A 26,484-nucleotide genomic window follows, 5' to 3' on the forward strand; every position below is an offset into this window, starting at 1 on the left:
AATTAAAACCTTACTTGTAATTACTACTGAATTTAGCTCTGATATAAATATGTCATTTGGCATTGATAAGTGTAAGGCAATACATATAAAGAAGGGTAAAATAAGCAATAAAGAGGATATAATATTAAATTCAGATACAATTATAACTGCTATGGGGGATAACGATTTATATAAATATTTGAGAATTTTACAGGCAAATACGATACATCATACACAACTTAAGAAAAATTTCAGCAGGGAATACGTCAAGAGAGTAACTGTTCTATGCAAAAGGAAACTAAATGCTAAAAATCTTACTAAATCTATTAATACGTCATATGCAGTCCCAGTTTTGACTTATTCATTTGGACTTATTAAATGGTCTAAAACCGATATTCGACGTCTTGAAATAAAAACCAGAGCTATCCTATCAAAGTATAATTACCATCACCTTTCATAGAAAGATTAACGGTTAATAGAGAAAAAGGAGGGCGTGGGTTGATTGATTTGAATAGACTATGGCAAATGCAAATAGAAAACATTCGAGATTTCTTGTATAAAAAAGCTGAAACAAGCAAACTACACGCAGCTACAATTGCAGAAGACAACAACTATACTCCGCTTAACCTTAAACATAAAGAAATAAATTTTAAAACAAGACAAGAACAAGAAAAATTAAAAATAGATACATGGAGACAAAAAGAATTACATGGAAGACACTTAAAATAACTAGAAAAGATAATAAAATAGATCTACAAGCATCCAACGAATGGTTGAAAAAAGGCTACTTGTTACCTGAAACCGAAGGCTTAGCAATAGCAATACAAGATCAAGTCATAAATACCAGAAATTATAAAAAATACATACTCAAAGAAAATATACCAATAGATAGATGCCGGAAATGTCAAAGACAACCCGAAATCATAAAGCATATTACTGGAGCATGTTCTAGTTTAGCGCAGAATGACTACACACATCGACGCAACCAGGTAGTCAAAAGTTAGCTGTAAAGTATATTTTTAATAAAGGAAAGCTTTTACCATACTACAACTACAAGCCAAAACCCGTATTGGATAGTCCGACATCTAAAATATATTTCGACCGCGCTATTCTTACTGACAAAACCATTCATTTTAATAGACCAGATATTACCCTCGTAAATAAAATCACAAACACTGCTTATCTCATTGACGTCACTATACCCAACATACACAACATACAAAAATCAATAAGTGAAAAACTTCATAAATACACCGAGCTTATAGAAGAAATTCTCCGAATCCATATTCGATTCCATAATCTCAGGACTGCTTACATTATTCCAATAGTTTTGTCATGTACTGGAGTTATTCCAAAAAATCTACACCATAGCCTGAAACTTCTAGACTTACCTAAAAATACATTCATAACTATGCAAAAGGCAGTTATATTAAATACCTGCCGAATTGTGCGAAAATTTCTTAGCGACAGCGAAATTAATGGTACCGACAATTATATCTAATTTAATAACTGTCTAGGGACTCTTGGCTGTATAGCCCGCGCCCTTAGCAAAAACCCCAGAAAATGCACTTATTGCACACACAAACAAAACAAAATCAAACAAAAAATACAAACAAAGTAATATAGAGCGGTACAAATAGGCGGCCTTATCGCTAAGAAGCGATATCTTCCAGGCAACCTTAGGTTATAGGAAAAGTTTGAATAAAAATAAACAATTGGATAGTAGAAGGAGCATAGCGAAATATAATAAAAGGTGCAAATAAAGGTAGTCAATAGATACATAAATACAAATATTTAAATATACATAGCGAATAAAGAAAAAATAAATGTTGTGTGGTTTTATGAAACCACGGCAAAAGTGAAACTTAGGCACAAAATTATCGTATTTGTACGATAATGACTCCGAACACTCCTTTATACCTACTCGGCAGCCGACCGTCACGCGACATGCGCTACACAGACCAAAAAGTTTGAGACGATGTAGGTAATAAAAGTTTCACTTTAAAAAGAACAGGATAAGTGTAAGCATATTTAAGATAGATAAGAAGGAATGAAACATTTAAACGTTAGTTGTGAAGATAATGCTGTTTGACTAGATACTTAAAAGAGCTTATAGATTGAGCTTTCCTGATGTTAAATGGGAGCGAGTTCCACAACCTTACAGCTTGCACGGTAAAGGATGCATCGTAAAAACGGGTTTTGTGAGCGGGTATGCAAGGATCGTAGATCGAGTTCATGGGAAGAACCCAAGAACATGAATCTATTTTTAAAAAATATAAAGGAAGCTTTCCTCTTTATAATATGATAAGTATAATGCAGCAAATTTATAATTTAATTAAAAATATAATTTTGAAATATAGAAGAATGTATTGGTGGATGCGTCCAAGGCCTACGAAAAAAAATGAAAAAATAATTCCTCTTTAAAAATGCATTTTCAGAAAACATCACAAAAAAACATAATATTTAACCAAACAATGGTAATGTTACCGGCCAAACCCGATTTCAGGACAAACTAGTTTTGCCTAGGCTAAACTAGTTCGTCCTATACACGATCGGATGAACTGGTATAGCCTAGCCCAAACTAGTTCATCCTAAGACCAATAGGATAAATCAGTTCAGGCTAGGCCATACTAGTTTATCCTAAAATAAATACGTTAGGTTTAGGTTAGGTTAGCCGTTAGGTTAGGTTAGGTTTCTTTAAAAAAAAACTACACAGAAATAGGAGCCCAGCGAAGCGGGGCTCCGTCGACGCGCAAAAAAAAATGGCCTAGCATGAACTGATTTATCCTATTGGTCTTAGGATGAACTAGTTTGGCCTAGGCTATACCAGTTCATCCGATCGTGTATAGGACGAACTAGTTTAGCCTAGGCAAAACTAGTTTGTCCTGAAATCGGGTTTGGCCGGTAACAATAATATCAGACAGGACAGTTCAAAAAGGATCTTTATAAATTGAAACGTTTGCCGGATTTTAAGCGCGATTTATTTCTATTTTCTACTGTTTAGCCATGGGATGCCCATCTGTGTCTTTGGAAAGTGTAATGAACCAAGAAATCGATACTGTAATGTTGAAAAGGATATTAAATTCAATTAAGATATTATTTTTCTCTTATTTAATCTAATGCACAAAAACATAATAGTACCTTGAGTATATATAATACTAGCGGTCCGCCCCGGCTTCGCCCGTGGTACATGTTTACGTTTTCTCTACATAAGAACCATCCTCGTACTTCAAGGAATATAATAAAAAAAGAATTATCGAAATCGGTTCAGCCGTTCTCGAGTTATGCGCTTACCAACACATTTTGCGATTCATTTTTATATATAAGAAGAAGATTATTATCATTGATTTTATCGAGAAATAGGTACTTAGGCATTATTTTTTATAGTTTGGTACAACTAATGCCGAATAAATTAGATGTACGGAGCAAAATTATAATTGCTCAAAAAACCGATTACAAGAGGATTGAAGATGATTTTTTAGGAACTATATAAGTTACTGACACTGTGTTAAATTCTGTCATAATTTAAAATAACGAGACGTCTTTATAATTTATATTAATTTATGATTTATAGATTCTATTCAGAAACATTATGATGAAGTAATAATTGCATTTCTTTGTTTAAGTAAGTTAGTTTGACTACTGAATGCTATTTAAGACGATACACAAAAAAAAATCCACTGCTTGGCGGGCGGAGTCTAATAGCTCGCTATCGCGAACGCGGGTGTGCGCGAAGTGATTCTTGCAAACTCGCCGCGCTGCCGCTGGCCGACTCGGGACAAACATGTATGGAGTCGTCATACAGTTATAATATTGTTATACATTTATTTAATTGTTGATTTATTGGTTTTATTTTCTTGCTTATAAACAAATAATCTTCTTTTTAACAACTACTTAGACATTATTAATAATTATTATTATTTCGTAATGTTTACTTTATTACAAAATAATACAGGTTATAAATAATCTTTAAAATAACAAAAGATATTGTTACTCTGAAAAAATGAAATGGTACTCAATAACGCGGACTACTGAATTGATTTAGATAGAATTTGATGCTGACGTAGATATTACATCATGCCCAGAAATGAAAGGTACCTACTATTTCTGAAAGAAGTCATAAACCCTAATTCTTCTCAGTCAAAGTCAAGAGTGGAAGATATCACTAATACAGTAAAACTGATGCGAAACTTTGGATGTTAATTTGTATATTTTTTTGTTAGTTGTTTCTTAATCACGTCAAGACTACATTACCAATTTTGATAAAATATAGCTAATTGCCTGGATTTACACATAGGATACTTTTTATCCGAACTGAACACTTCTGTGGGATAAAACAGGATTCACGATAGAACCTAATTTCATTAATGATATTTTTTTAAATAAAAAAAATGTTTAAAAAAAACACAAAATATATTGACGCATGTATTTATTTTTTGCACTCTATTATAATTGTAATTATTCATTACAAATAATCAAAATAAAATAGCCAGAACAAAGTTAGGTCCTGGTAGGGTGGCTTATTTATACCAATAATAATGTATTATAAACATTAAATTAAGTTTACAACAAAAATACATAATATTAGCTAATGTGAAAACGAATCAACCAATCATCCCACAACAATGAAATGTGCACACAAATATTCATCCAAATCGGTTCATGTGATTAGGTGGAGTGACTGCAGCGCCATCTTCCGGGCCCAATTGTGTTTCCAGATCACCCAGGAACTCAATTTAATATACTTACACAAAATTTTTCGAAATGAAAACTCACATTACTATGTAAATATAACCTGTTTTAGTACTAAGCAATTTCCCGCACAGGTGTAGTAAGTATAAATGAAATAAATATCAACATCAAATTCTTTATACAACATACTTATCTACCACCTACTAAGAAATGTAATTCTTGAAATTTTTTCGTATTTTTTTTAAATATAATACTACTCCAATGAGCTCCTGTTCCATATTATGTCCACCATACTTCCACTAAGTTCACCATAATTTTTTATTTCTTTGCACTTTGTTGCTTTTTGCTAAAAATGGAATCATGCGATAAAAAAAAGTAGAACGTTGATAACATACATTTTGGACTGAATAAAGGTACTTACGAAGGAGTGGGTTCACATTGTGAACAATCAGTGGGTTTATTTTCCTTCTGGATTCCGGATTTCTGAAAAGATTATCTATGCTATAAATGAAAAAATCTTACACATTCGTTATGTACTTAAAACAGGGGTACATATCAAACATCGTCTATAATACAATTATCATCAAATTTAAAATAAAACCAACTTACTTCATTAATTTGTTCCAATTGTAAGCATTCTTTTTCCTCCAACCTTTATGTTTCTTCTTCTTATTTTCTTTATTGTCCCCATTTGTCTCATTTTGTCTTATCGTGTTGTCACCCTTTGTTACGATTGCGCGAGCGACACAAGTTCCCCGTGTGACGGCCGTAGCGGGAATGACTCGTGCAGCGATCGGGGTAGGAAGGTACAGGGCGGCTCTCGCTATATTGGCTGGTCGCGCGCTAATTTCAAGTATTTCTTGTTTATTTCAAAACCATCGCATATTTCAAAATTCTAAATCGGTAGACGTATAGGTTGTATATTTTATAGTTAATATCCAAAAAGTCGTAACTTTACGTTTGTTATTTTGAAGTTTGAAGATGCCAGAGATTAAAAAAAAATAACAATGACAACTTTGTATTTTTTTTCTATCGAGAAAATATCATGGAATCATGTTCCTAAAACGGTAGACGTATTGTGTTACTATTGAACTTTCTTGTCAAGAATTTTCATCACGACAACTTTAATAATATAAAAATTACGAAGGTTTAAAAAGGGCCGTAAATGTTAGAAAAATTAATTCATCACCTTAATGGGTATATCTTCTTATATATAAAATTCTCGTGTCACAATGTTAGTCTGCATACTCCTCCGAAACGGGTGGACCGATTCTCATGAAATTTTCTGTGCATATCGGGTAAGTCTGAGAATCGGCCAACATCTATTTTTCATATGTACCACGGGCGAAGCCGGGGCGGACCGCTAGTAAATAATATAAAAGAAACACGTGTCATTGAAAAAAGTCTGATTCTAATGTCTACAATAAGACATGCTGAATAGACCATTTAGCAATTTTACAAAATTTGTCATTTTACACATTGTCAGTTTCTACCAATTATCTGTAATGTTATATTCATTATAGACTAGTGTCACGTGGACCTACTCTTGTTTATAAAGCCTTCTTGGTTGTTATCGAATCAAACAACGTCAGGCATCGGCCGTGAATATACGTGTTAAGTAATTTATTAAAAATGATGGAAACCAAATATTTAGTGCTTCTTCTAGCGTGTACTACTTGTACTTATGGAGGTAATTATTTTTTTGTTTAATTTCTTTTAATTGAGCTTCATTTTATATTAGTTAAATTAATATAATAGTAAATTATTAACATTCAAAATTTAAATTAAATTTCAATCATAGCATATATTTCTCTTACTAATAAACACGAAAGCTTTGTAAAAATATAAGGATGTATGTTTGTTACTCTTTCACCCGAAAATATCTGAACGGAATTTGGTGATACCAGCTTATCATAAAAGCTACAGAAATATTATGAGCTTTTGCTCGCGGGTTTATTCTCAGTTGTAATTGCACAACATGCATAGTAAAAAAAAGTTAAATATATTACATTAAAAAATATAGTAAGTATATTATTTATTTAAGCTCTACATTCGTGTCTTCGCCACACGTACTAATTTAAAAGAAAGGAGGAAAAGAGTTTTATAATATAATCTCTATTATTGGGAATAATATAATACAATGACATAAAATAAATTTCCTTTTTACTAATTAATAATGTCAGTTATGTTTCGTCGAATGTTTAATTGCTATAGAGCTGTTTTCCTGTGATTAGAGATAGACATTCATTTAAAAATAAACAATTTGATTTTCAATCTTAGCCACTTTTCATTACAGTATATTTTATGCGGCTCAAGTACCTAATTGAATAGTTCTAGTTAAAGCTAGACATAGTTTAATAGCTCAATAATTTAATTACTAGAAATCCTGTAATAGCCTTTAATTTCCTAGAAACAACTAAACGTAGCAAGAGTTTTTGGATTCCATTTCCAATAAAGACAGTTGACTGACCTACGTAGTTTTATAGAAAAACTACCTCTCTGCCCGCGGATTTGATCGCTTTGTCTAAAACCTAATAAATTATATACCTTCCTCTTCAATCACTCTATCTATTAAATGAAACCGCATGAAAATCCGTTGCGTAGTTTTAAAGAATTAAGCATACATATTAGGGACCAAGAAAGCGACTTTGACTTGCGAAACAAATGTATGTACCACTCTCTATAAGGAGTGAAAACATTTTAGAATTCTATCGCTAAAAAATTCTGAGAACAATTGGTAGAATAATGGAAGTGGAAATGTATAGTGCATTGGTACAGGTCCGTCAATATTTAATCTTGACCCATTACATTATCTCTCAAAGGCTGTGCCGGATTTACCATCATCAAAATACTTTTAGAAAGAATTTTTTTTTATCATAGAACGGTTAATTTAATTCTGAGATCCTGGAAGATTTATCTAATAACTAGCTGCGCTTCGCAGTTTCACTCGTATGGCTCCGTTCCTGTTGGTCTTAGCGTAATTATATATAGCCTATAGTCTGCGTCGGTAAATGGGCTATTTAACACCGAAAGAATTTTTCAAATCGGACCAGTAGTACCTGAGATTAGCGCGTTCAAATAAAAAACAAACTCATAAGCTTTATAATATTTAGTATAGATAAAACGTAGCTTTAACTTTATCAAAAACGTAATCGTATTATACAAATATAATACTTAAGAGTAATGGAACGACAGCATAATATATAAAATGCCGAACTAAGATTGAATAACTATAAATCCTTGGTGTCTACTGATTCAATGATATATGTAAACGACTTTTTAACCTTATGGAATATATTTCATGAGGTCAGTGTATTTACTTCCGATATCTTAACAACGTCAAAGTGTTTGTTTACAAAGTAAACAGTTACTAGGTCATTTGGTAGCATTAATCATAAGCTTTTATGAATAATGGCTGAATCATGCATCTTAACCGCTCTTAAAAATTTTATTTTTCCCCGCTTCTTGCAACATTTTCCATTATTTTGATTCTTAGCGCCTTTTCCTTCGATAAATTATTCAGATTGATTTTTTTCCAAAATAATGATCTTCGTGGAAGTTTCAAGCTCACAATTGTGATATAATATTTCTCCATTCGATTGTTAATTGATTATAAATTAAAACCTAAACGCAATTCTTGAATGGATGTGACCTGCTAAAATGTAAAATTAAAGAAAAACTTTCCTCGTGCTTTGTGATACTTTTAATTCCTACGTAAAATTAATTATAGTGGATGCTATGGTAACATAAGCAATCAAAGAGACAATTTGCCGGCTTCCTATTACAAAAAAATATACACATTAAAGTTATTAAACCGCATATATAATACAACAATGCTAATAAACCAGTAATTGTAATCAATTAATTATTTCTCAGAGCTACTATTTAACGACATGCAATATTTCATACGAAAGGACAAAGATACTTTGAATTTACATTAATTTATTTAATTACTATCTGCCCCAGCAGACGTTGTTCTAGCCCCTTTAAACCTTTTTCGTGTTTTCCTAAACCGTCCCTGTCTTAACAAAAACTTTAAAAAAAAATGTTGTGTGGTTTTATGAAACCACGGTAAAAGTGAAACTGTTCGAACGGTTCCGAACACTGCTTTGTGTAGCGCATGTCGCCTGACGGTCGGCTGCCGAGTAGGTATACCTACTCGGCAGCCGCGATACACGCGACATGCGCTACACAGACCAAAAAGTTTGAGACGATGTAATAAAAGTTTCACTTTAAAAATTTGCCCACTTATCTCGAGTTTTACGCTTAAAAACACATTCGGCGATCATTTTTATTGTATAGATTAGCAGCCTTCCTTGATACAGCTGAGTCTTAAAAAAAGTCTAGGACACAAAAAAAAACAATGATTTATAATAGACTAGAGGTCCGCCCCGGCTTCGCCCGTGGTACATATTTCGCAATAAAAGGTAGCCTATGTAAGGACTTAGGCTACCTTTTATTGACCGAGAAAGGTCTCGGGTATCAAAATATCTCCATACCAAATTTCATGCAAATTGGTTCAGTAGTTTAGGCGTGATTGAGTAACAGACAGACAGACAGAGTTACTTTCGCATTTATAATATTAGTATGGATTACTGATTTCCTATACGTCAAAGATCAATTATATTGTGATGACGCTAAAAGATTCATTTACATAATACGAGCATAATGATCAATATCTATGAATTACAATTAGACAGCCATTTAATAGAGAGAGGCCTGACTAGCTTAATTATTTTTATATGTAAAACTCTATATTTCTAGTAGTTAAATTGATTCCTCAAATATTTGTGCGCAATATGTATAACAGGCGTGTGTTATCCAAATCTAACTGAATACTTTCATGCAATATTTAAAAGGATTATATATTTATAATATTTTTTTATTAAATTACCTCTAAAAAGTTAGCTAAGGCCATCCGTGTACCTCAATTTAAGAACAGGAAATTCTTATTTAAAACTTTTTTTTAATTCAAATACATTATACATCGTGTTTTTATCTAAAAGAAAAAAACATTTTGTAAAATATAGTATTATTATTTGATGTTCAAAATCATTTATTCTACACAATACAAGGAACAATTTTACAAAGTATTAATGCAATAAAAAGTAGAGCAAAATTTTAAACAGAATTTAATTATCATTAACGCTTGCATTAAAACAGCTTAACATAAATTCAAGTGTAAATATAAAAAGACGTGTGGCACTCGGGGACGGCCGCGGTAAAGCTATTGCATGCTATGCCTTCAAGCCACACCTCCGCGCCCGTCGGAGTTGGGAGCGTGAGGTTTTTCTTTACGCAATTTCTGGATTCGATCCACGCGCTCAAGGCCCGCGATAGAAGCTATGCAATAGCTTAAAAATTGTAATATTACTTAAAAAATAATATCTAGGTACTGAACTTGAAAATTTTTATAGAATAGAATAAATTCGATCATGATGCCGCATCGATTTTTTATATTGTTCAAAACTAAGGTTCGAAACTTTACAAATATTTATCCTATTAATATTATAAATGTGAAAGTTTGTATGGATGTATGGATGGTTGTTACTCTTTCACGCAAAAACTACTGAACCGATTACAATGAATTTTAGCACACATATAGAGGGTAACTTGGATTAACACATAGGATAGGTTTTATCCCGGAAATCCCACGGGAACGGGAACTATGCGGGTTTATCTTTGAAAATGCGGGCGAAGCCGCGGGCGGAAAGCTAGTATTCTATAAAACTTAAAACAATCGTATAAAAAATTACCTGTGGTTAAATAAATTGTTTAAATTCAAACGTGAATAACATTTGCATTTATTCAATCTAATTTCTAAAAGCGGTCCATATTATAATGCTGTAGTTCTCAAAGAACCAGCCGCTCTTTATAATGCTACTGTTCTGATAGAACCTTTCTATATAAACTTACATGTTTTATTGTAATTCCAGCCTCTTTCATAACAAAATGTAAGGGGGGTGATTCAAAATGCATGAAGGATTCTGCTCAAGCCGCCATCCCTATGTTCTCTGGTGGACTACCAGAGTACGGAGTCAAGTCCCTGGACCCCCTCCTCATCAAGAAGACTGATGCAAGCTCACCAAATCTGAAGCTCGTTATTACAGACTATACCATTACTGGTTTGAGGAACTGCGTGATGAAGAAAGTCAAGTAAGTAAATTATATCTGAATACTTAAAAAAAAAAATTGCTATAAAAACCATACCATATATGGATAATATTATATTATGAACATAACGGAAGCCTATTATGGACGCTTATAAAATTTAAAACATGGGTTGCTATGAGAAATTTAAAATAATTGTTCGTAATCAAATTTCAAGTGATTTTTTTTTTAATTTAGGTAAAAAGTTTAATCAGATTAGCTCACGGTAGTATTCATGAGCACACAATCCCAATTATTTGTTACGCATTTAAAATGCATTCATAATTAACACGGAAACGTTTTTTATTTACTCCAAGTTTTAACCTTTGTACCTATACAAAGAGGTGTTTACTTCAACAATTTTTAAGATATGAATAATAAAGCCTTTGATATTCTAGAAGAAATTAAAATATTTATTTGAAAAACATTGACTCATGAATTATTAATAATTTCCAGATATGACAAGCCTAAGTCGAAAATGTTTTTGAAGCTTTTATGCTCTGGTCAGCTCGAAGGGACCTATGAAATGAACGGACAACTGCTGATCCTCTCGATTCAAGGAAATGGGCCGATCCACGTCACACTTCGTGAGTATTTATTTTATTACCTGTTATACAAAAGGTTACGACTATTTTATATATTTTAAAGAAGGGTGTAAGAGAATTGAACTTTGATTCTAAACTGCCTGAAGAAGGTAATGACTAGACATACTATAGCACAAACAGGCAGTGCTTGCTCTAATTACAATGTTTAATAGAAATTGAATACATTAAGTTTCATCAAATGACTCCAAAAAAAGTATTCTACAAATTGAGAAACTGCGTCGTCGCAATCCTCGATTTGTGGATATCGTATAAGGATTTAACTACCGTTTAATATTTTAAACCGTAAGTGGATTAGAAAATTTTCTGATTTTGAATTTTATAATTATCAACAATTATTTAGAGATTACATTACTGAACCAAATAATGGGAAAAATATTTTTAATATTATAATGCATGCTCGAAATTAAAAGAAGCAAATATTTGTCCCTCTTAATTATAAGTTAAAAATGGATAAATTCATCAAAATATGAGGGTTCATCCAAAACAAATATTTTCATAAAATCGAAGGGAACGAGTCTTGCAAATAGGATTTCTTTAAAAGTGTTATAAACCTATCATATGTCATATGTTTCATTTTTAACATAACAATTTCAGGCAAGGCTGAGATTAGCGTGGAACTTGATATGGCTGAAATCGAGAAGAACGGAGCCATGCACTGGGACATCAAGAACTGGAAACACAGCTATGAACTAAAAGACCGATCTGATGTCGTGTTTGAAAACCTTTTAAGTGGAAGTGATGTGCTCGGTAAGTCTATAGATAATGATCCTCCTTTCATAGTCCTTTCGTTTAATTTGCCAAGTCAATCCTTACTTTATTCTTAACCCTTTAATGAAGTAGCTATTTCTATTATTTTCCCTAATCAATCCTTTCCTTATTCCTAAGCCTTTAAAAGTGAAGAAAGCATTTGGAAAGGTTCTACTTCTGCAAATGTTCGGCTTCTTTTAATTCCCCTAATCAATCCTTTCTTCATTCATAGCACTTTAAAAGTGAGCAACTAAAACTTGCAGTTAGAACTAGAGGTGTAGAGCTCTTGCAAATTTTCATGGGCGGTGGTGATCGCTTACCTTCGTGATCCACCAGCTCGTTTATCTGATATACCGTAAAAAGCTTTAATAGAAGTTATAAATAATATATAAGAAAAGTATAAATTTTGCACATTCGCCTGTTTATAAAAATTGGCAAAATTAGACTGAGCCTATTTACATGCAATCGAAATATTTGTAGGCGATTTACTTTAAAAGAAACAGAAACATCTACATTCTGCAAATAAAGAAATTTGAATTTGAATTTAAGGAAACACATATTCAATGTATGCTCTATAAGTCTATAACATATCTCTCTCATGTATTTAATATTATAATTTATCTATCAAAGAATACGTGATATTATTTAAAAAATATGTCGTTCTAAGCGGGGCTTTTAAAGCTTTATTGAACAAAATGAAAACGCGATTTTTTGAACTGGTTACATACTTTTTATTCATTGAGATGAATTTGAAGTTGTCTTAAACTATGTATGTAAAAAATAAAATAAAATAAATAAATAAACGGGAAGTATTACGACCTTATGTTTCAGCTTACTATAACAAACAATAAACCAAATTGTTTTTCCCGTTCCAGCGCAAGCAGCCAACGACGTTATCAAAGAAAGTGGAAACGAAATTATCCTCGAAGTCGGATCTCCAGTCATTAGAGATATCGTCAAGGCCGTGATTGAGAATATCAACGAATTCTTCCATCATGTACCCCTTAGTGAACTAACCTTGGAGTAAATTAAATTATTGGATAGCTATTAAACTAAATTAATTGGTACATCTTCTTTTATTTCAATGTTACTTCTGATTCCAATATTTTAGATATCCTTATATATTATATAATATTATAATTATAGTATTATTTAGTAGTTACCTATTTTAAGTAGCTGTGATGAATGTGTTTGATATTGTAAACTATCAAAAGTGTTGAATGAAGATTTGAACATTACCTTTGGGCTTTGGCTATTTACAAATTGAACACTTTTACAGCAATCGAAACCACTGGATGAAAAGAGATTTACATTGTGAAATAAAAACACCATAACATGATGGATAGGCCGTTCAAAAATTACCTTTGGTTATTTACAAATTGAACACTTTTACAGCAATCGAAACCACTGGATGAAAAGAGATTTACAAAGTGAAATAAAAAAAGACGTGTGGCACTCGGGGACTGCCGCAGTAAAGCTATTGCATGCTATGCCTTCAAGCCACACCTCCGCGCCCGTCGGAGTGGGGAAAGTGAGGTTTTTCGTTACTAAATTTCGGGATTCGGTCCCCGCACTCAAGGCCCGCGATAGAAGCTATGCAATAGCTTAAAACATTGACCATAACATGACGGATAAGCCTTTATTACTTTAAGAAATGTTAATGAAATCGCTTTAAAGCGATAAGGCCGCCAAATTGTACATTTATTTTAAGTTACATATCATTTCTGTAAATTTTGTTTTTGTGTGCATTGTACAATAAAGTGTTTCCTATTCTATTCCATTCTATCCATACAATAAGTTGATTCTGGGACTAGCAGGCACTGCTTCGCTGGTCCGACTTATGCAGTGGTTTAAACAAAAACTATTATATTAATGTTTAGAACGCGTCATGGCTTTACTTCCTTGCCACATCGCATCGTAAAGGCAAAGCATAGCAACCACAGCACGAATTTTGCTATGCGTTCTTTCAAAAGCTATCACAACACAGCATAAGAGCCATAACCACCTAAAGAATTTCACGTTGTGGTTCTTCATCACTACATAGTATAAAACAAAGTCGCTTTTTCTGTCCCTATATCCGTATGTATGCTTAAATCTTTAAAACTATGCAACGAATTTTGATGCGGTTTTGTTTGGAAAGTTTCAGTGTAATATAATTTATTAGATTTAAAACAAAGCGTGCGAAGCCGCGGGCGGAACGCTAGTTTAATATAACCATTATTCGTTGTAATCTATTTTTTTTTGTTTTTGGTTGAACATAAACATAAATTTAAATTAAAAAAAGGAAGTATACCTAGTTTATTGCTAGAGTAGTCTTACTTCAATATTTGCGTTGCTTAAAAATATGTTTTTGCAATCCTATGTAAATTTTGGTTCTATGAAAAACTTTAAAAAGTACCTAAGTTCTTAAAAAATTAAAGAAATAAAATACAACGATATCCTTACAATCTTTAGTTACATACTTGATTGTTATCTGTATAGTGTATAATAAACAAAATTATGCGATTATCAAAATACTAGCTTTCCGCCCGCGGCTTCGCCCGCGTTTTCAAAAAAAAAACCCGCATAGTTCCCGTTCCCCCGGGATTTCCGGGATAAAACCACTATGTGTTAATCCAAGTTAACCTCTATATGTGTGCTAAATTTCATTGTAATCGGTTCAGTAGTATTTGCGTGAAAGAGTAACAAACACACACACACACACACACACACACACACACATCCTCACAAACTTTCGCATTTATAATATTAGTAGGATTATTTTAATATGAAAATGGAAAAATGTTAAGAGTTCTAAGTAGGTACTATATTAATTATAAAAACTTTTAACCGCGTAATAATATGAATCTTATACACAAAAACATTATTTTTGTGTACATAGTTAATGTATAATATTTTATTAAAACCGGTTTATAAGGCCAATTAGTTTCCATCGTAAAACATTTTCTGAGTTTTATGGGAAATAGACAAAAATAATAGGACGGAAGAATCCGAATGACTATCCGTTGTTAAAAATTATGTGTTTATTTTTAAAGTTTATATTAATTTTTTGCGGGCTTTCCGCCCGCGGCTTTGCCCGCGTTTTCAAAGAAAAACCCCCATAGTTCCCGCTCCCGTGGGATTAACCTATACTATGTGTTAATCCAAGTTACCTTCTATATTATGAGTGCTTAATTTCATTGTCGGTCAGGTATTACATTTTTATATTACAATCGGTTCCGTAGCATTTGCGTGAAAGAGTAACAAACACACACACACACATCCTCACAAACTTTCGCATTTATAATATTAGTAGGATAGTAGCTTAGTAGTAGGAAGTCATACCATTAAAAAGACGTTCAGTAAAGGGCCGTCTACATCCCACAAGGACTAACTCCATATATTATGACTTATATGATGATTGCACATTATCTTAGCTTGTTTCACATTGAATTTATTTTATCTACAATAAAAAATACTACCTCAACATAAATTATACGTAATATAGCAAATTTACATTTTACTTTTAGTTTTATTTTAATAGTTTTTGTATGCTTTGTTCTATTTGATCTAATCAAAATCAAAACAAACAGGAAGATATATAGAGGAAAACTTTACGAACAAACATAAAAAAAAACAATCATTATATATCTATGTAAATAGTAAATACTATAAACATTAAACAATTTTCCTCTAAAGCTTTGTCTTAGAACGTTATATTACCGACGAATGCCTAATTTTATTCATACCATTTTAACAAAAGATAACAACTTACCATTGACTTTTTTGAGTGACTGACTAGCGGTCCGCCCCGTCTTCGCCCGTGGTACATGTTTACGTTTTCTCTCCATAAGAACTATCGTCGTGCTTCAAGGAATATTATAAAAAGAGAATTAACGAAATCGGTTCAGCCGTTCTCGAGGTATGCGCTTACCCAACACATTTTGCGATTCATTTTTATATTATAAATAGTTAAATCTAATGCACGATCAAACCTTATAGATACTAAACTTAAACATTATACATCGAGACTAATTGATATAAACTAATTTGTTTTAATAGTAAGTGCATTATTTTATTTACGAGAAAAAAAATGTCAAAACAAATACAAAATAAATCCAAAAAATTACAATAATTTCCATACATTTTTTTCATACCTTAACTTTAACTTTCATTTATTTTCCTCAAAAAAAACTTATAACTGCATTAACAAAAATTTGCACGTAAACATAAACCAAGAGGACTGGTGTCTGCGATAGGCCGTAGCCTGTAGTGCAGATCGCCAGGCACTTCCCAAATCGAACCGCTTAATTTAGAGGACACACTTACAAAATTAATAGGGCAATATTTCAAACAAGCTAAAAGACGTTTATTTTATCATCTCGCTGACCTTTGTGTTAGATTCTCCTTTGGCTGTCCTTATAACAACATTTATGTATTACAAGATACGCTATTTTGAATACACTAGGTACATTTACATTTAATTAATAAAAACTCAATTTTTATTTTATGTATTTAATATTAGTATTTTTAATTGCACTTAGCTGTTGAAATTAATGCCATCAATCTCATAGATAAACAGACAAAAATTGCAATTTTAAGTTGAGTGAATTAGTTCTGTATTCTTAATTGTTACCCCAAGAATAGGTATATTTATCTATTTACCTTCCTCGTATAAATATTTCCGATTTGTCGCAGTTTTAATATAGGTAATACACGTATATATATTTCACTAAAACTTTGCTTAGCGGTCATACATTTTTTGTCCTTGCGCCTAATGAAAAGGTTTCGATACCTAAAACATTCTTAAGTACACATAAAAAAAACATTATTTGGGTGGCAAAATTATAATATCGGGGTCGATGTATCGTAAATCAAGGGTATTGATTATAGAGGGTCGACTATAAGAAGATATGATATCAAATAAGTTAGCTAATTAATATTGAACTTAAGATGAAGAATGTATTAAAAAATTACAATTTAAAACTAAGGTTTTAAATAGATAATAATTTTAGCGAAATTGCTCTGAAACATTTTTTAAATGGGGCTAATTCTTTAAATGCCAGAAGGAAAATTATTTATAGAAGTTTGATGAATAAATTTTAATAATTGACATTAAAACCCTCATAGGAGGCCCGTGTCTCAGCAATGGGAACATAATAATATATGGGCTGATGATGATGCTGAAGATGATGACAATACACTCTTAAATATTAAGGCAGAACAACGTTTGCCGGAACAACTAGTATCGAATATCGATTATATGTATAACTAGCTGCTCCGCGCGGTTTCACCCCCGTGGCTCCACTCCTGTTGGTCGTAGCGTGATGATAATATATAAGCCTATAATAGCCTTCCTCGATAAATGAGCTATCTAACACCGAAAGAATTTTTCAAATCGGACCAGTAGTTCCCGAGATTAGCGCGTTCAAACAAACAAACAAACTCTTCAGCTTTATAATATTAGTATAGATTAAGTTTCTGGCTAACAAAAATATATTCATTTTTCTTTTGTTCTATTTCTCGATGAATATTAATGGCTACAAAATTTAAGGAAAGGAAAAATAATGCATGAAATTGCATTCGCACATGCTTTTCCTGGTAGATACATGATTTTCCTCAAAACTTTTTATAGTAACAAATAAAATTAATAAGATAGTTTTATTTATTTACTAGGTTTAGTTTCTCTCGTTTTAGGGTTCCGTAGCGAAGGGTAAAACGGCCCCATTACTGAGACTTCTCTATCTGGCTGTGTGATCTGAAGGTAAAAAAATCATTATAAAAACGTTTTTAATAATGATTTTTTTTTCTCGTTATTGCGATTGCTAATGAATCCAAATGATGGTAAATTTATGTTCAAGTTTATGTAAGTTCATATAAAAAACGATAGAGGGCAGCTATTATTAGAATAAAACAAAATTTTCATATTTAAAATATACCTTTTATACCTTAGTAAAATCACCTAAGATTTTTAAAAGTTTTATTTGTTTATTCCGGTGGTTGTCCCAAAATATAAAAAAGCTCAGTTTCCAAATACTTATTTATAATTTATTCTTGTTCTAAAACACAGTTGATCTTTTAGCATGTACTTATGTAAATACAGAACTATTACGATTAAGAAATTAATTTTTTATTCATTGTTTTGGCTTTATTAATGTTTTGGTCATTAGTAATGAATATTATGTTAAATTAATGTATTATTCCAACAATCAGTGCGGTGGTGAATCTATAATCTTAATAAGTTGAAAAAATAGGTTCTATTCCATTCGTTTAATAATAGAAATGAAATAGTCTCTACCAACCACGTAACAAAAGATCTCTACTACATAATCTATAACACTATAGATATCTAATTTATTAGAAGCATGAATGTTTATTTCTATCTTTCTAATAATGCGTTAATAGCAATACGATCTCATAACTTTTTTTTGGTTTAACATTAATATGAACGAAAACACAGTCACTAGATTTATTATAAAAGAAGATAGAGACAGAGAGCCACTTATGAACTTCTTGGCTATTTTTACTTAGTGTTTTAGATTATTCTAATAAATTTACTTCTATATGGATTTGAGTGCAATGCCCGCTGTTTGCGTGTATGTGTGTCTATGTCATGTGATGAAGAAGTATTTTGAATTAATATTTGTTTTATTATTAATTTATAATTTTATTTGTCACGTTCTCGACTTGCGGTCATTTGCGTTCAAAATACGAGGTGATATCATTAAAATTTTAATATACTTTTGAACCGGTCTTGATCCAAATAAAACAAGCTTTATTCAAAAACATTTGACTATTACATAACAAGAAAATAGTTATGATGTATTACAATGTCGATCCTTTACGAGTATACAGGTCGAAATCTGTTTTTTTAAATATGAATAAATTGGCAGTTTTTTATAGTTATATTATAATAATATTTATAAGCAAAAGGATACGTCATCGGTGGATGCCTTAAGTTTTATACCTACGCGTTCGTCCATTTATATGTGGGAATTTTTCAAAACGCCTAACAGAAAAGAGTCTAACCTGGTGCACATCACTTGTCTGAAAAATAGCAAATAACTCAAAATGCAGTCTTATTTACTTTTGTTGTTAGTGTCATTGTGTTATGTGTGTGCTGATCCTGGTAAGTGGTATTTGTGATTTTCATATTTAATATGATGTTCGGATAGATTATTATGCATATTTTGTGAATACTGTTTTTTTATTACACTTTTAACGTAATTAGCTGTTTTTCGCAAACATTTCGTATAGGTATATTTCGTATACCTACTGCACCTATTAGAATTTTTTTATTTTTACATTTACATAAATTATTTTAATCTTTTGTTATTGTTTTGTTGACAAAAATAAAACAATTATCCTAATTTTGATAATATGATTGTCGTTTCTATTAAATTTAATAGCTAGGGGATAAATTGTAAATTATGTCATGATGCTTCAAAAGTGCTTTTAGAAGAAGTGTGAGTGAATAAATAAATGTTTGAGTTTGAGTTGAATCATATCAGAAATTTTATAAAATCTCTTATATCTACAGTTCCCGTGGTAACAAAATGCAATGCGTCTGATGGGAAATGCTTGAAGTCAGTCACTCAAGAATGGATAGGAAAATTCGCAGCAGGCCTTCCAGATATCGGCATCGAGCCTTTGGACCCAGTTGTTCTGGATAAAGTGGACGCCAGCTCACCGAACCTGAAACTAAAACTAACTGATATTAAAGTTGAGGGCTTGAAGGATTGTATTGCTAAGAAAATTGAGTAAGTATAGATTTTTTTATGTTTATAATACAAACATGATTTATTATAGTTATACTTAATTGTAATAAATCAGTAAACACACCTGTTAAACAAGAAACTACTTCCATAACAACATAACCAAATTTGTTTAGATTTTGAATATTTAAATAAATAGATATAAATAGAGACCTTTTGATTTTCAAATGACACGCATTATAATGAGTAAAATTCCTGTCGTTGATAAAATTATTATTTATTTTAGAATTCAAAACTAGTTTATTCATTTAAAGAGGATGGATTCTTAAAGTAGGTGGAATGGAAATTTTTTTGTTTGTCTTTTTTTCACGTCGTAACAAGGAAAGCTGTTTAAGTTATGATTTTATTTTGTGGAGATAATAAGGAGGCTAGGCCGTGACATAGACTACCTTTTACCGTAACGAAAAATCTCTTTCACATGTGAATTTCCTTTAAGTATATTAAATTATTTTTACATTCTAAAGGGATAGATATTCTTTCCCTTATACAAATGAATTTAGCCTTTACCGTATCGCTAAAACTTGTTTTAATGATGACTGCATATAACTTTATTTGTATTTCGTCTTGAGATTGCTTACTTAAAAACTAACGTAAAAACAAATGCACATAATTTAAAAGCAAATATTTGCAGCAGTTTTATTTAATAAGTATAATATAATATGACGTTATACCTAAATAACTACATATTATTGATGTATTTCTTATTATTTCTGAAATAATTGCTGAGGAAATTTAAAATACGAATATTGCTCTATATTTATGCATAAAATAAATGCAACGATTAAGGTGTAATTATGATACAAATTGAGAAGTATGTTATTACAATAATATTATACCAATTACATACAGTATTCAATTATTTCAATTAATATCAAATTAAACATTAATTAGGTAAATTACGAGAAAAATAATTAAGTGGAAGGAAAATATTACTTTAATTATTTTCTTCGTGAATTAACAAACTGTCATGTTACTTTGATTACGATTACTTTTTAATACTTAATTTTAAAAAACTTTTTACATTTTTCGCCTTATTTCCTTCATTCAATACAAAATATCTCCATCACCTATAAGTAAGTATATTTAAATAAAGTTATGTAATATGTACCTATGTTTAACTCAATACATAATAATTGTCCATTTAATTGATTGGAATTTGATGACAAAAAGGCACATACAATGGGATGACTTAATTATTATTATCGTATAACATCATGTAATTATAAAATTATATCATTATTTTTTTATTATATTATTTTACCTTCGCTCTAGACTCAAACAGCGATTTTTCTTTGTAGCTTTAATAATTTAATTTAACTGTTTGGAATAGGTAGAAATAAAATAATTAATGTTGAGGGTAGCGTGTGACGCGATATATTCAATCGGCTGACGGGCTCGGCAAGTCGTCATTCGGTCGTTGTTGAACTCGATTTCGCAGTAGCAATCACGCGCAGATCGCGATTTATTTAATTTGATACGGATTATCAAAAGCACTTCTCGGGAATTTTTGGTTGTTTCTATAATTGTTTTAAATTTATTTATAATAACGCCGCGGTTTTTACATAACGCGAGAATTGTTCGTTATATGAAACAAGTACTAAATGGCGACGGAGTGTGCCTGGCTGTTCAACGGTGGTGACGTACATCGTAAATTGTATCCTTTTATATAATATTTTGTTTAATCTATTATTCCCGTAAATTTAGTTTTCCTCCCCAAGGGTGCCCTATTGTCTTTAATCTTTATATACAGGGTTACTTGTAAAACACCAGCAACCTCGCAGGACAAGATAGCTAACATCATAAGTAACAACATTTGTTCTACGACTTTTGGCACAACGCAATAAATTATTTTTAAATGATTCTTTAAACTTTAATTGTACTCTCCTAACATTTGTAAGTCTATGTTCTATTCATTATCGGATGGACGAAGCGACGCCCCCTTCCCCCTCTCGTTCGCTTTTTGTTTACGTAATATTTAGGAGCTGCGTAGAGTTTTTATTATTCAAACGGAAAATTAAATGAATATTTATTTTTGTATGAAAATAAAATCTAAAAAATTATTAAAAGTCGTCGACCGACCGACACACCACATAATATGTACCTATGTTCTACGCAATGTGGTATCAGGTATGTACCTAGGGTTAGATTTCGGTAATATTTAATTATTGTTATTTTGTAAAGTGTGTATCAACGGCCGCCGATCCGTTCTTTGCGATACAATAACATTAAATATAAGTTTTTACTTTTACCTACAAACAATTTAAATATAAACTTTCGTTTATTGTGGTAATAAGTACCTACATAGGTATTGTAACTTTAATACTAAATCCTAATTAAGCACGAATACATAGAACAAATTATATAATTAACTAGCGGTCCGCCCCGGCTTCGCCCGTGGTACATATTTACGTTTTCTCTACATAAAAACCATCCTCGTACTTCAAGGAATATAATAAAAAAAGAATTATCGAAATCGGTTCAGCCGTTCTCGAGTTATGCGCTTACCAACACATTTTGCGATTCATTTTTATATATAAGATTTAATCACTCTAAAATTAACTTTTTGTTATTTTCAGGCGTGATGTAGAACATAAGAAACTGATGGTCACATTGCAATGCTCGATAGATTTAAATGGACACTACGATATGAATGGGCGTCTCTTGTTCCTTCCTATTGAAGGCAACGGCAAACTTATCGTGAAACTGAGTAAGTAAAACCATAGATAATATAATATTTATATATTCTTTAGTGCACTCACAAAGTTTTACAAAACCAGGATATTATTAGCAGCAGTTGGCAATAATACTATACTGTTAAACTGGATTGGAATTATTCTAAAAAATATTACTTATGCAAAAGTGTATTTGTTTGTCTTTGCAATGCAACGATTTTATTATACGATTTTTGGGTCTGAATATATAAAAAAGAGTACGGCTGTATATACCCTTAACTAAGCGGTCTCAAAGCTAGTCTATACTAATATTATAAAGAGGAAAGGTTTGTAATTATGTAAGTATGTATGTATGTATGGTTTTAACGCATAAACTACTGGACCGATTTCAAAAATTCTTTCACCATTAGAAAGCTGCATCTTCACTGTGCTCAGTGAAGATGCAGCTTTCATCTCACATAGGCTATATTGCATTTAAAAAAAAAATTGAGATCCTTACCAAAAATGCAATAATGTAACCCAAGGTGTAAAAAATTCCTTAATAAAAATTCTGTCATCGCGTGCGCTGCGGAATCTATTGAAGATAGAACAAAAAATGTTCTACGGTATTATAGAATGGATCAATATCTACAAGAAATACATAATAGTATGTCCATCTTCAGTATGTTACTACAACAACTTTTTTACGTTATCAAAGTAAATATAGAAGTGCCGACAGTAATCAAACCATGTTATCCATACACATATATTAATCCTTATCCAATTATATGATGTTTTATTATAGACTGTTTCAATACCAGCAAAATACTTTTAAAATTAAAAAAATTGGATATTCCATTCAAAAGATATAACGAATTTTTAAAAGTGTCAATCTACAGAAAATAGTAGGTATACTGTTTAATACAATGAGCAGGCGTAGTGCGGGACGGGGTGAAGGTGATTTTCATGTGATTAAACCTAATAGTCCGACCTATAGTAGACTTTTCACTGTCACGATATCGCTATCTATGCGGGTGAAACCGCAGGGCATTTGTTAATAAATTAAAAGAATACTTTTCTAGTTTTATATTTTGAATACAATTTATTATAATATACCACTCAAAATCAAGATGAAAAATAAGGTCGTCGATGTATTAACTTTAGCCTTTTTTTTTGTTGTAAGTACAAACATTAAATTAACATCTTATTGTTACTTCAGATAAGGCCATATTCAAGGTGGAAGGTGAGCTATCAGACATCACCAAGGACGGCAAAGTTTACTGGAATATCAAGACCTGGGACCACGCATACAAACTTCAAGAGAAATCCTCCGTGGTCTTCGAAAATCTGTTCAATGGAAACGAAGCTTTGTGTAAGTAATAATAATAATTAAATAATTTTATTGTTATAATGTATGACGTATAATTATACTATATAATCAACTAGATTCAAAATCGCTTATTAAAAGGTCGCAAAAAACGAGCGACGCAGCGTTGCATGAAACATAAATAGAATTTAACAAGCCTATTGTACTATCGCTCATTAAAAAACTCTGCTCGATACATGCGTAGTCAGAGTTTTGCTTAAGACAATTTTTGAGTAACTTATAATTTTCACAAAAAAAAAAAAACAACTTTTGATAATAATTCATAAAGCGTTTCATAGGAAGAACAACAAATGCGATACACGCATACTAATATTCCTAACTAGAATAAAACCCAATAAGACGATAAAACCCATAGTTATCAGAGCCTTTACCAGCATGTTCTAACACCAGCCTATCAGATACTTTTAGACTTCCATTCATCGACTAAATTTATCTTCAAAAATACGCTATTCAAAATAAAATATCCAGTATTATTGACACTCGCTATAGGAGTAAAACTAATCAACTACAACAGCGAGTGTTCTAACACTAGCCTATTTAATACTTTTCATAGATTTTCCACAATTTTGACCTTAAAAAACCCAACATACTATAATACCGTATACACTAGGTATAAGACTTAAAACTAATCATATTATCTATTCTATTCCAGCACAAGCAGCAGAACAAGTGATCAAAGAGAATGGTAACGCGATTATCGACGAAGTCGGCAAGCCTGTGATCAAGGCAATCCTCACCAAGGTCGTTGATGCTGTGCAGCAATTCTTCCACTCTGTACGCAAAGAACATTTGGCTGATGAATAAACTGACTGTTAAAATGATGTTTTAGCAATGATGAGAAATTGATTAAAGTGCTCTCTTTTCGAATTTACGTTTCATTTATTTTTATTGCATTTATAGATAGCAAACGTTTTTTTTATTATAATGTAATCATTATAAATGATTGTTCGCCTCTAAATTTTAAACTATCATAAATCGATAAGTAATTACGTACAAATGGTAAATTGAAGTATTAAGTTCATCTGTAAAATACTGATATATTTGACTCTTGAAACAGGTACCTAAGTCTTGAGCATGAAAACGACAATCTCTATAACTACGCCATATTGAAATAGCAACGACATTTGAGTTTTCCCTATTGTTCAAAACAAACACGTTAATTAAATTTGCAGTCTCCGACATCAACTTTACAACATATTATGTAGTTCACAGTAAACAAATGCATATATTTACTGCTTCATCACATACACGATCTATCTATTCTTAAATCATACAAATCACGATGATTTATCGTTCATTTCTATTCTCACATATGATATCTACGAGCGCAGTAAATAACATTAGCACATGAAACTGTCAGCGATGTAAAACGCGCGTTGGTATCATGTAGGCCCATAAAAGAACAATTATTTTGGTTCTTCACACGGAGACGAGCGTAAATGTGTCAACGGGAACTGAATATTCCAACCATATGGCAATAGGCGTTGAGATTTCATTTGGATTTAACATTTCTGTATTTTAACAGATTTTTTATGACATATTCTTAAAAATTGAGATTCCATATTTTGATTATAAGAGCGATAATTATTATTAGATGAGTTCGTTTTACAAATTTTAACAATTAATAAGCAATGATGAAGAATCCATATTTGACACAAAAACCATCCTATGCCATGCAGAAAACATATTACCTACTTACTAAAAGCATTCAATAAAAACTAACAAAGAAAGTGGAACCCTTAATATTATAACAATCGTGAAAAACACTTGTCTATTTTGACAAATAGACAATTAGAGATTTAATCTCCAGCACACGATACGAGAAGTAATAAAGCCGATGACTCGGCGAATTCTGCGACCATCTTATCTGAATCTCTGCTCCCTTGCATCTTTGGAATTCCTTTAAATTCTTACTATGCACTTTTGGTTGTTTGTTAAACGAAGAAAAAATTGGAGCAAGTATTTTGTGAAATTAATTTGATAGACTCGTTATTATAAGTAGTATTAAACGGTTTTAATGACATAATAAAGGAATAATGAAAAAGCAGCAGCTATAAAATTCCAATCATAACTATAAAGTGGCTCTATACTATTTCATAACAATACACAGTACATTTATGCAAATATATACAACATCAAAATAATGCATGTGTGTTTTTTTTAAAAACATGACCAAGCTTTTATTTTACAACAATATGTAATATCTTTAATTTCGACTTCAATTACTCAAAATGTCATTGCGCTAAGCGCTCTATTAATACAACATATATTTTTACCTAAAATTGTAAAGCTTTAAAATCCTTTATAATTTCTTAATTAAACGTCATAAAGTGCCTTTAAACTGAGTCTAATCATTTTATTTCATTTAAAATATCTTCAAAATTCCACCATTTTATAAAAATTACTCTATAATTCATTGTTTAAAAAGTCACAACAGTTTAACATGTTCTGTGATATCGGCTTGATATCGACGGCTATTAAACATGGCCGTAAGGGGCAACACCCCAGTTAGCGAACTG

At 31.4% G+C, this 26,484-nt stretch overlaps 2 protein-coding genes and 1 long non-coding RNA gene across 3 annotated transcripts; 2 read left to right on the forward strand and 1 right to left on the reverse strand.

Moving 5' to 3' along the window:
- Positions 1 to 4,562: 4,562 nt before the first annotated feature.
- On the reverse strand, positions 4,563 to 5,640 carry LOC149482953 (uncharacterized). Its single transcript, XR_016316623.1, has 3 exons — positions 5,281 to 5,640; positions 5,093 to 5,154; positions 4,563 to 5,017 (listed from the first exon to the last, which is right to left on the reverse strand). It is a non-coding gene; the product is annotated as an uncharacterized LOC149482953 (long non-coding RNA).
- Positions 5,641 to 6,259: 619 nt separating this feature from the next.
- Positions 6,260 to 13,240, forward strand: LOC149482954 (protein takeout-like). Its single transcript, XM_089703015.1, has 5 exons — positions 6,260 to 6,361; positions 10,608 to 10,827; positions 11,278 to 11,408; positions 12,021 to 12,173; positions 13,049 to 13,240. Exons 1-5 carry the CDS (start codon positions 6,304 to 6,306, stop codon positions 13,198 to 13,200), a joined length of 714 nt encoding a protein of 237 aa, XP_089559141.1. The 5' UTR covers positions 6,260 to 6,303; the 3' UTR covers positions 13,201 to 13,240.
- Positions 13,241 to 19,049: 5,809 nt separating this feature from the next.
- LOC149482955 (protein takeout-like) lies at positions 19,050 to 24,832 on the forward strand. The gene is made up of 5 exons (XM_089703016.1): positions 19,050 to 19,281; positions 19,693 to 19,912; positions 22,504 to 22,634; positions 23,798 to 23,950; positions 24,618 to 24,832. Exons 1-5 carry the CDS (start codon positions 19,224 to 19,226, stop codon positions 24,767 to 24,769), a joined length of 714 nt encoding a protein of 237 aa, XP_089559142.1. The 5' UTR covers positions 19,050 to 19,223; the 3' UTR covers positions 24,770 to 24,832.
- The last annotated feature ends 1,652 nt before the right edge of the window (positions 24,833 to 26,484 follow it).

Source organism: Colias philodice, chromosome 14 (assembly GCF_061535455.1).
Source record: "Colias philodice isolate Cphi_HAF_F1 chromosome 14, ilColPhil1 Martin Lab GWU primary, whole genome shotgun sequence".
NCBI classification, from domain to species: Eukaryota; Metazoa; Arthropoda; class Insecta; order Lepidoptera; family Pieridae; genus Colias; species Colias philodice.

Coding starts and splice junctions, on each gene's coding strand:
- LOC149482954 (XM_089703015.1), top strand. CDS start 6,304: ATGATGGAAACCAAATATTTAGTGCTTCTTCTAGCGTGTACTACTTGT. Junction 6,362..10,607: donor TACTACTTGTACTTATGGAG/GTAATTATTTTT, acceptor TTGTAATTCCAG/CCTCTTTCATAACAAAATGT. Junction 12,174..13,048: donor AAGTGGAAGTGATGTGCTCG/GTAAGTCTATAG, acceptor TTCCCGTTCCAG/CGCAAGCAGCCAACGACGTT.
- LOC149482955 (XM_089703016.1), top strand. CDS start 19,224: ATGCAGTCTTATTTACTTTTGTTGTTAGTGTCATTGTGTTATGTGTGT. Junction 22,635..23,797: donor CAAACTTATCGTGAAACTGA/GTAAGTAAAACC, acceptor TTGTTACTTCAG/ATAAGGCCATATTCAAGGTG. Junction 23,951..24,617: donor CAATGGAAACGAAGCTTTGT/GTAAGTAATAAT, acceptor ATTCTATTCCAG/CACAAGCAGCAGAACAAGTG.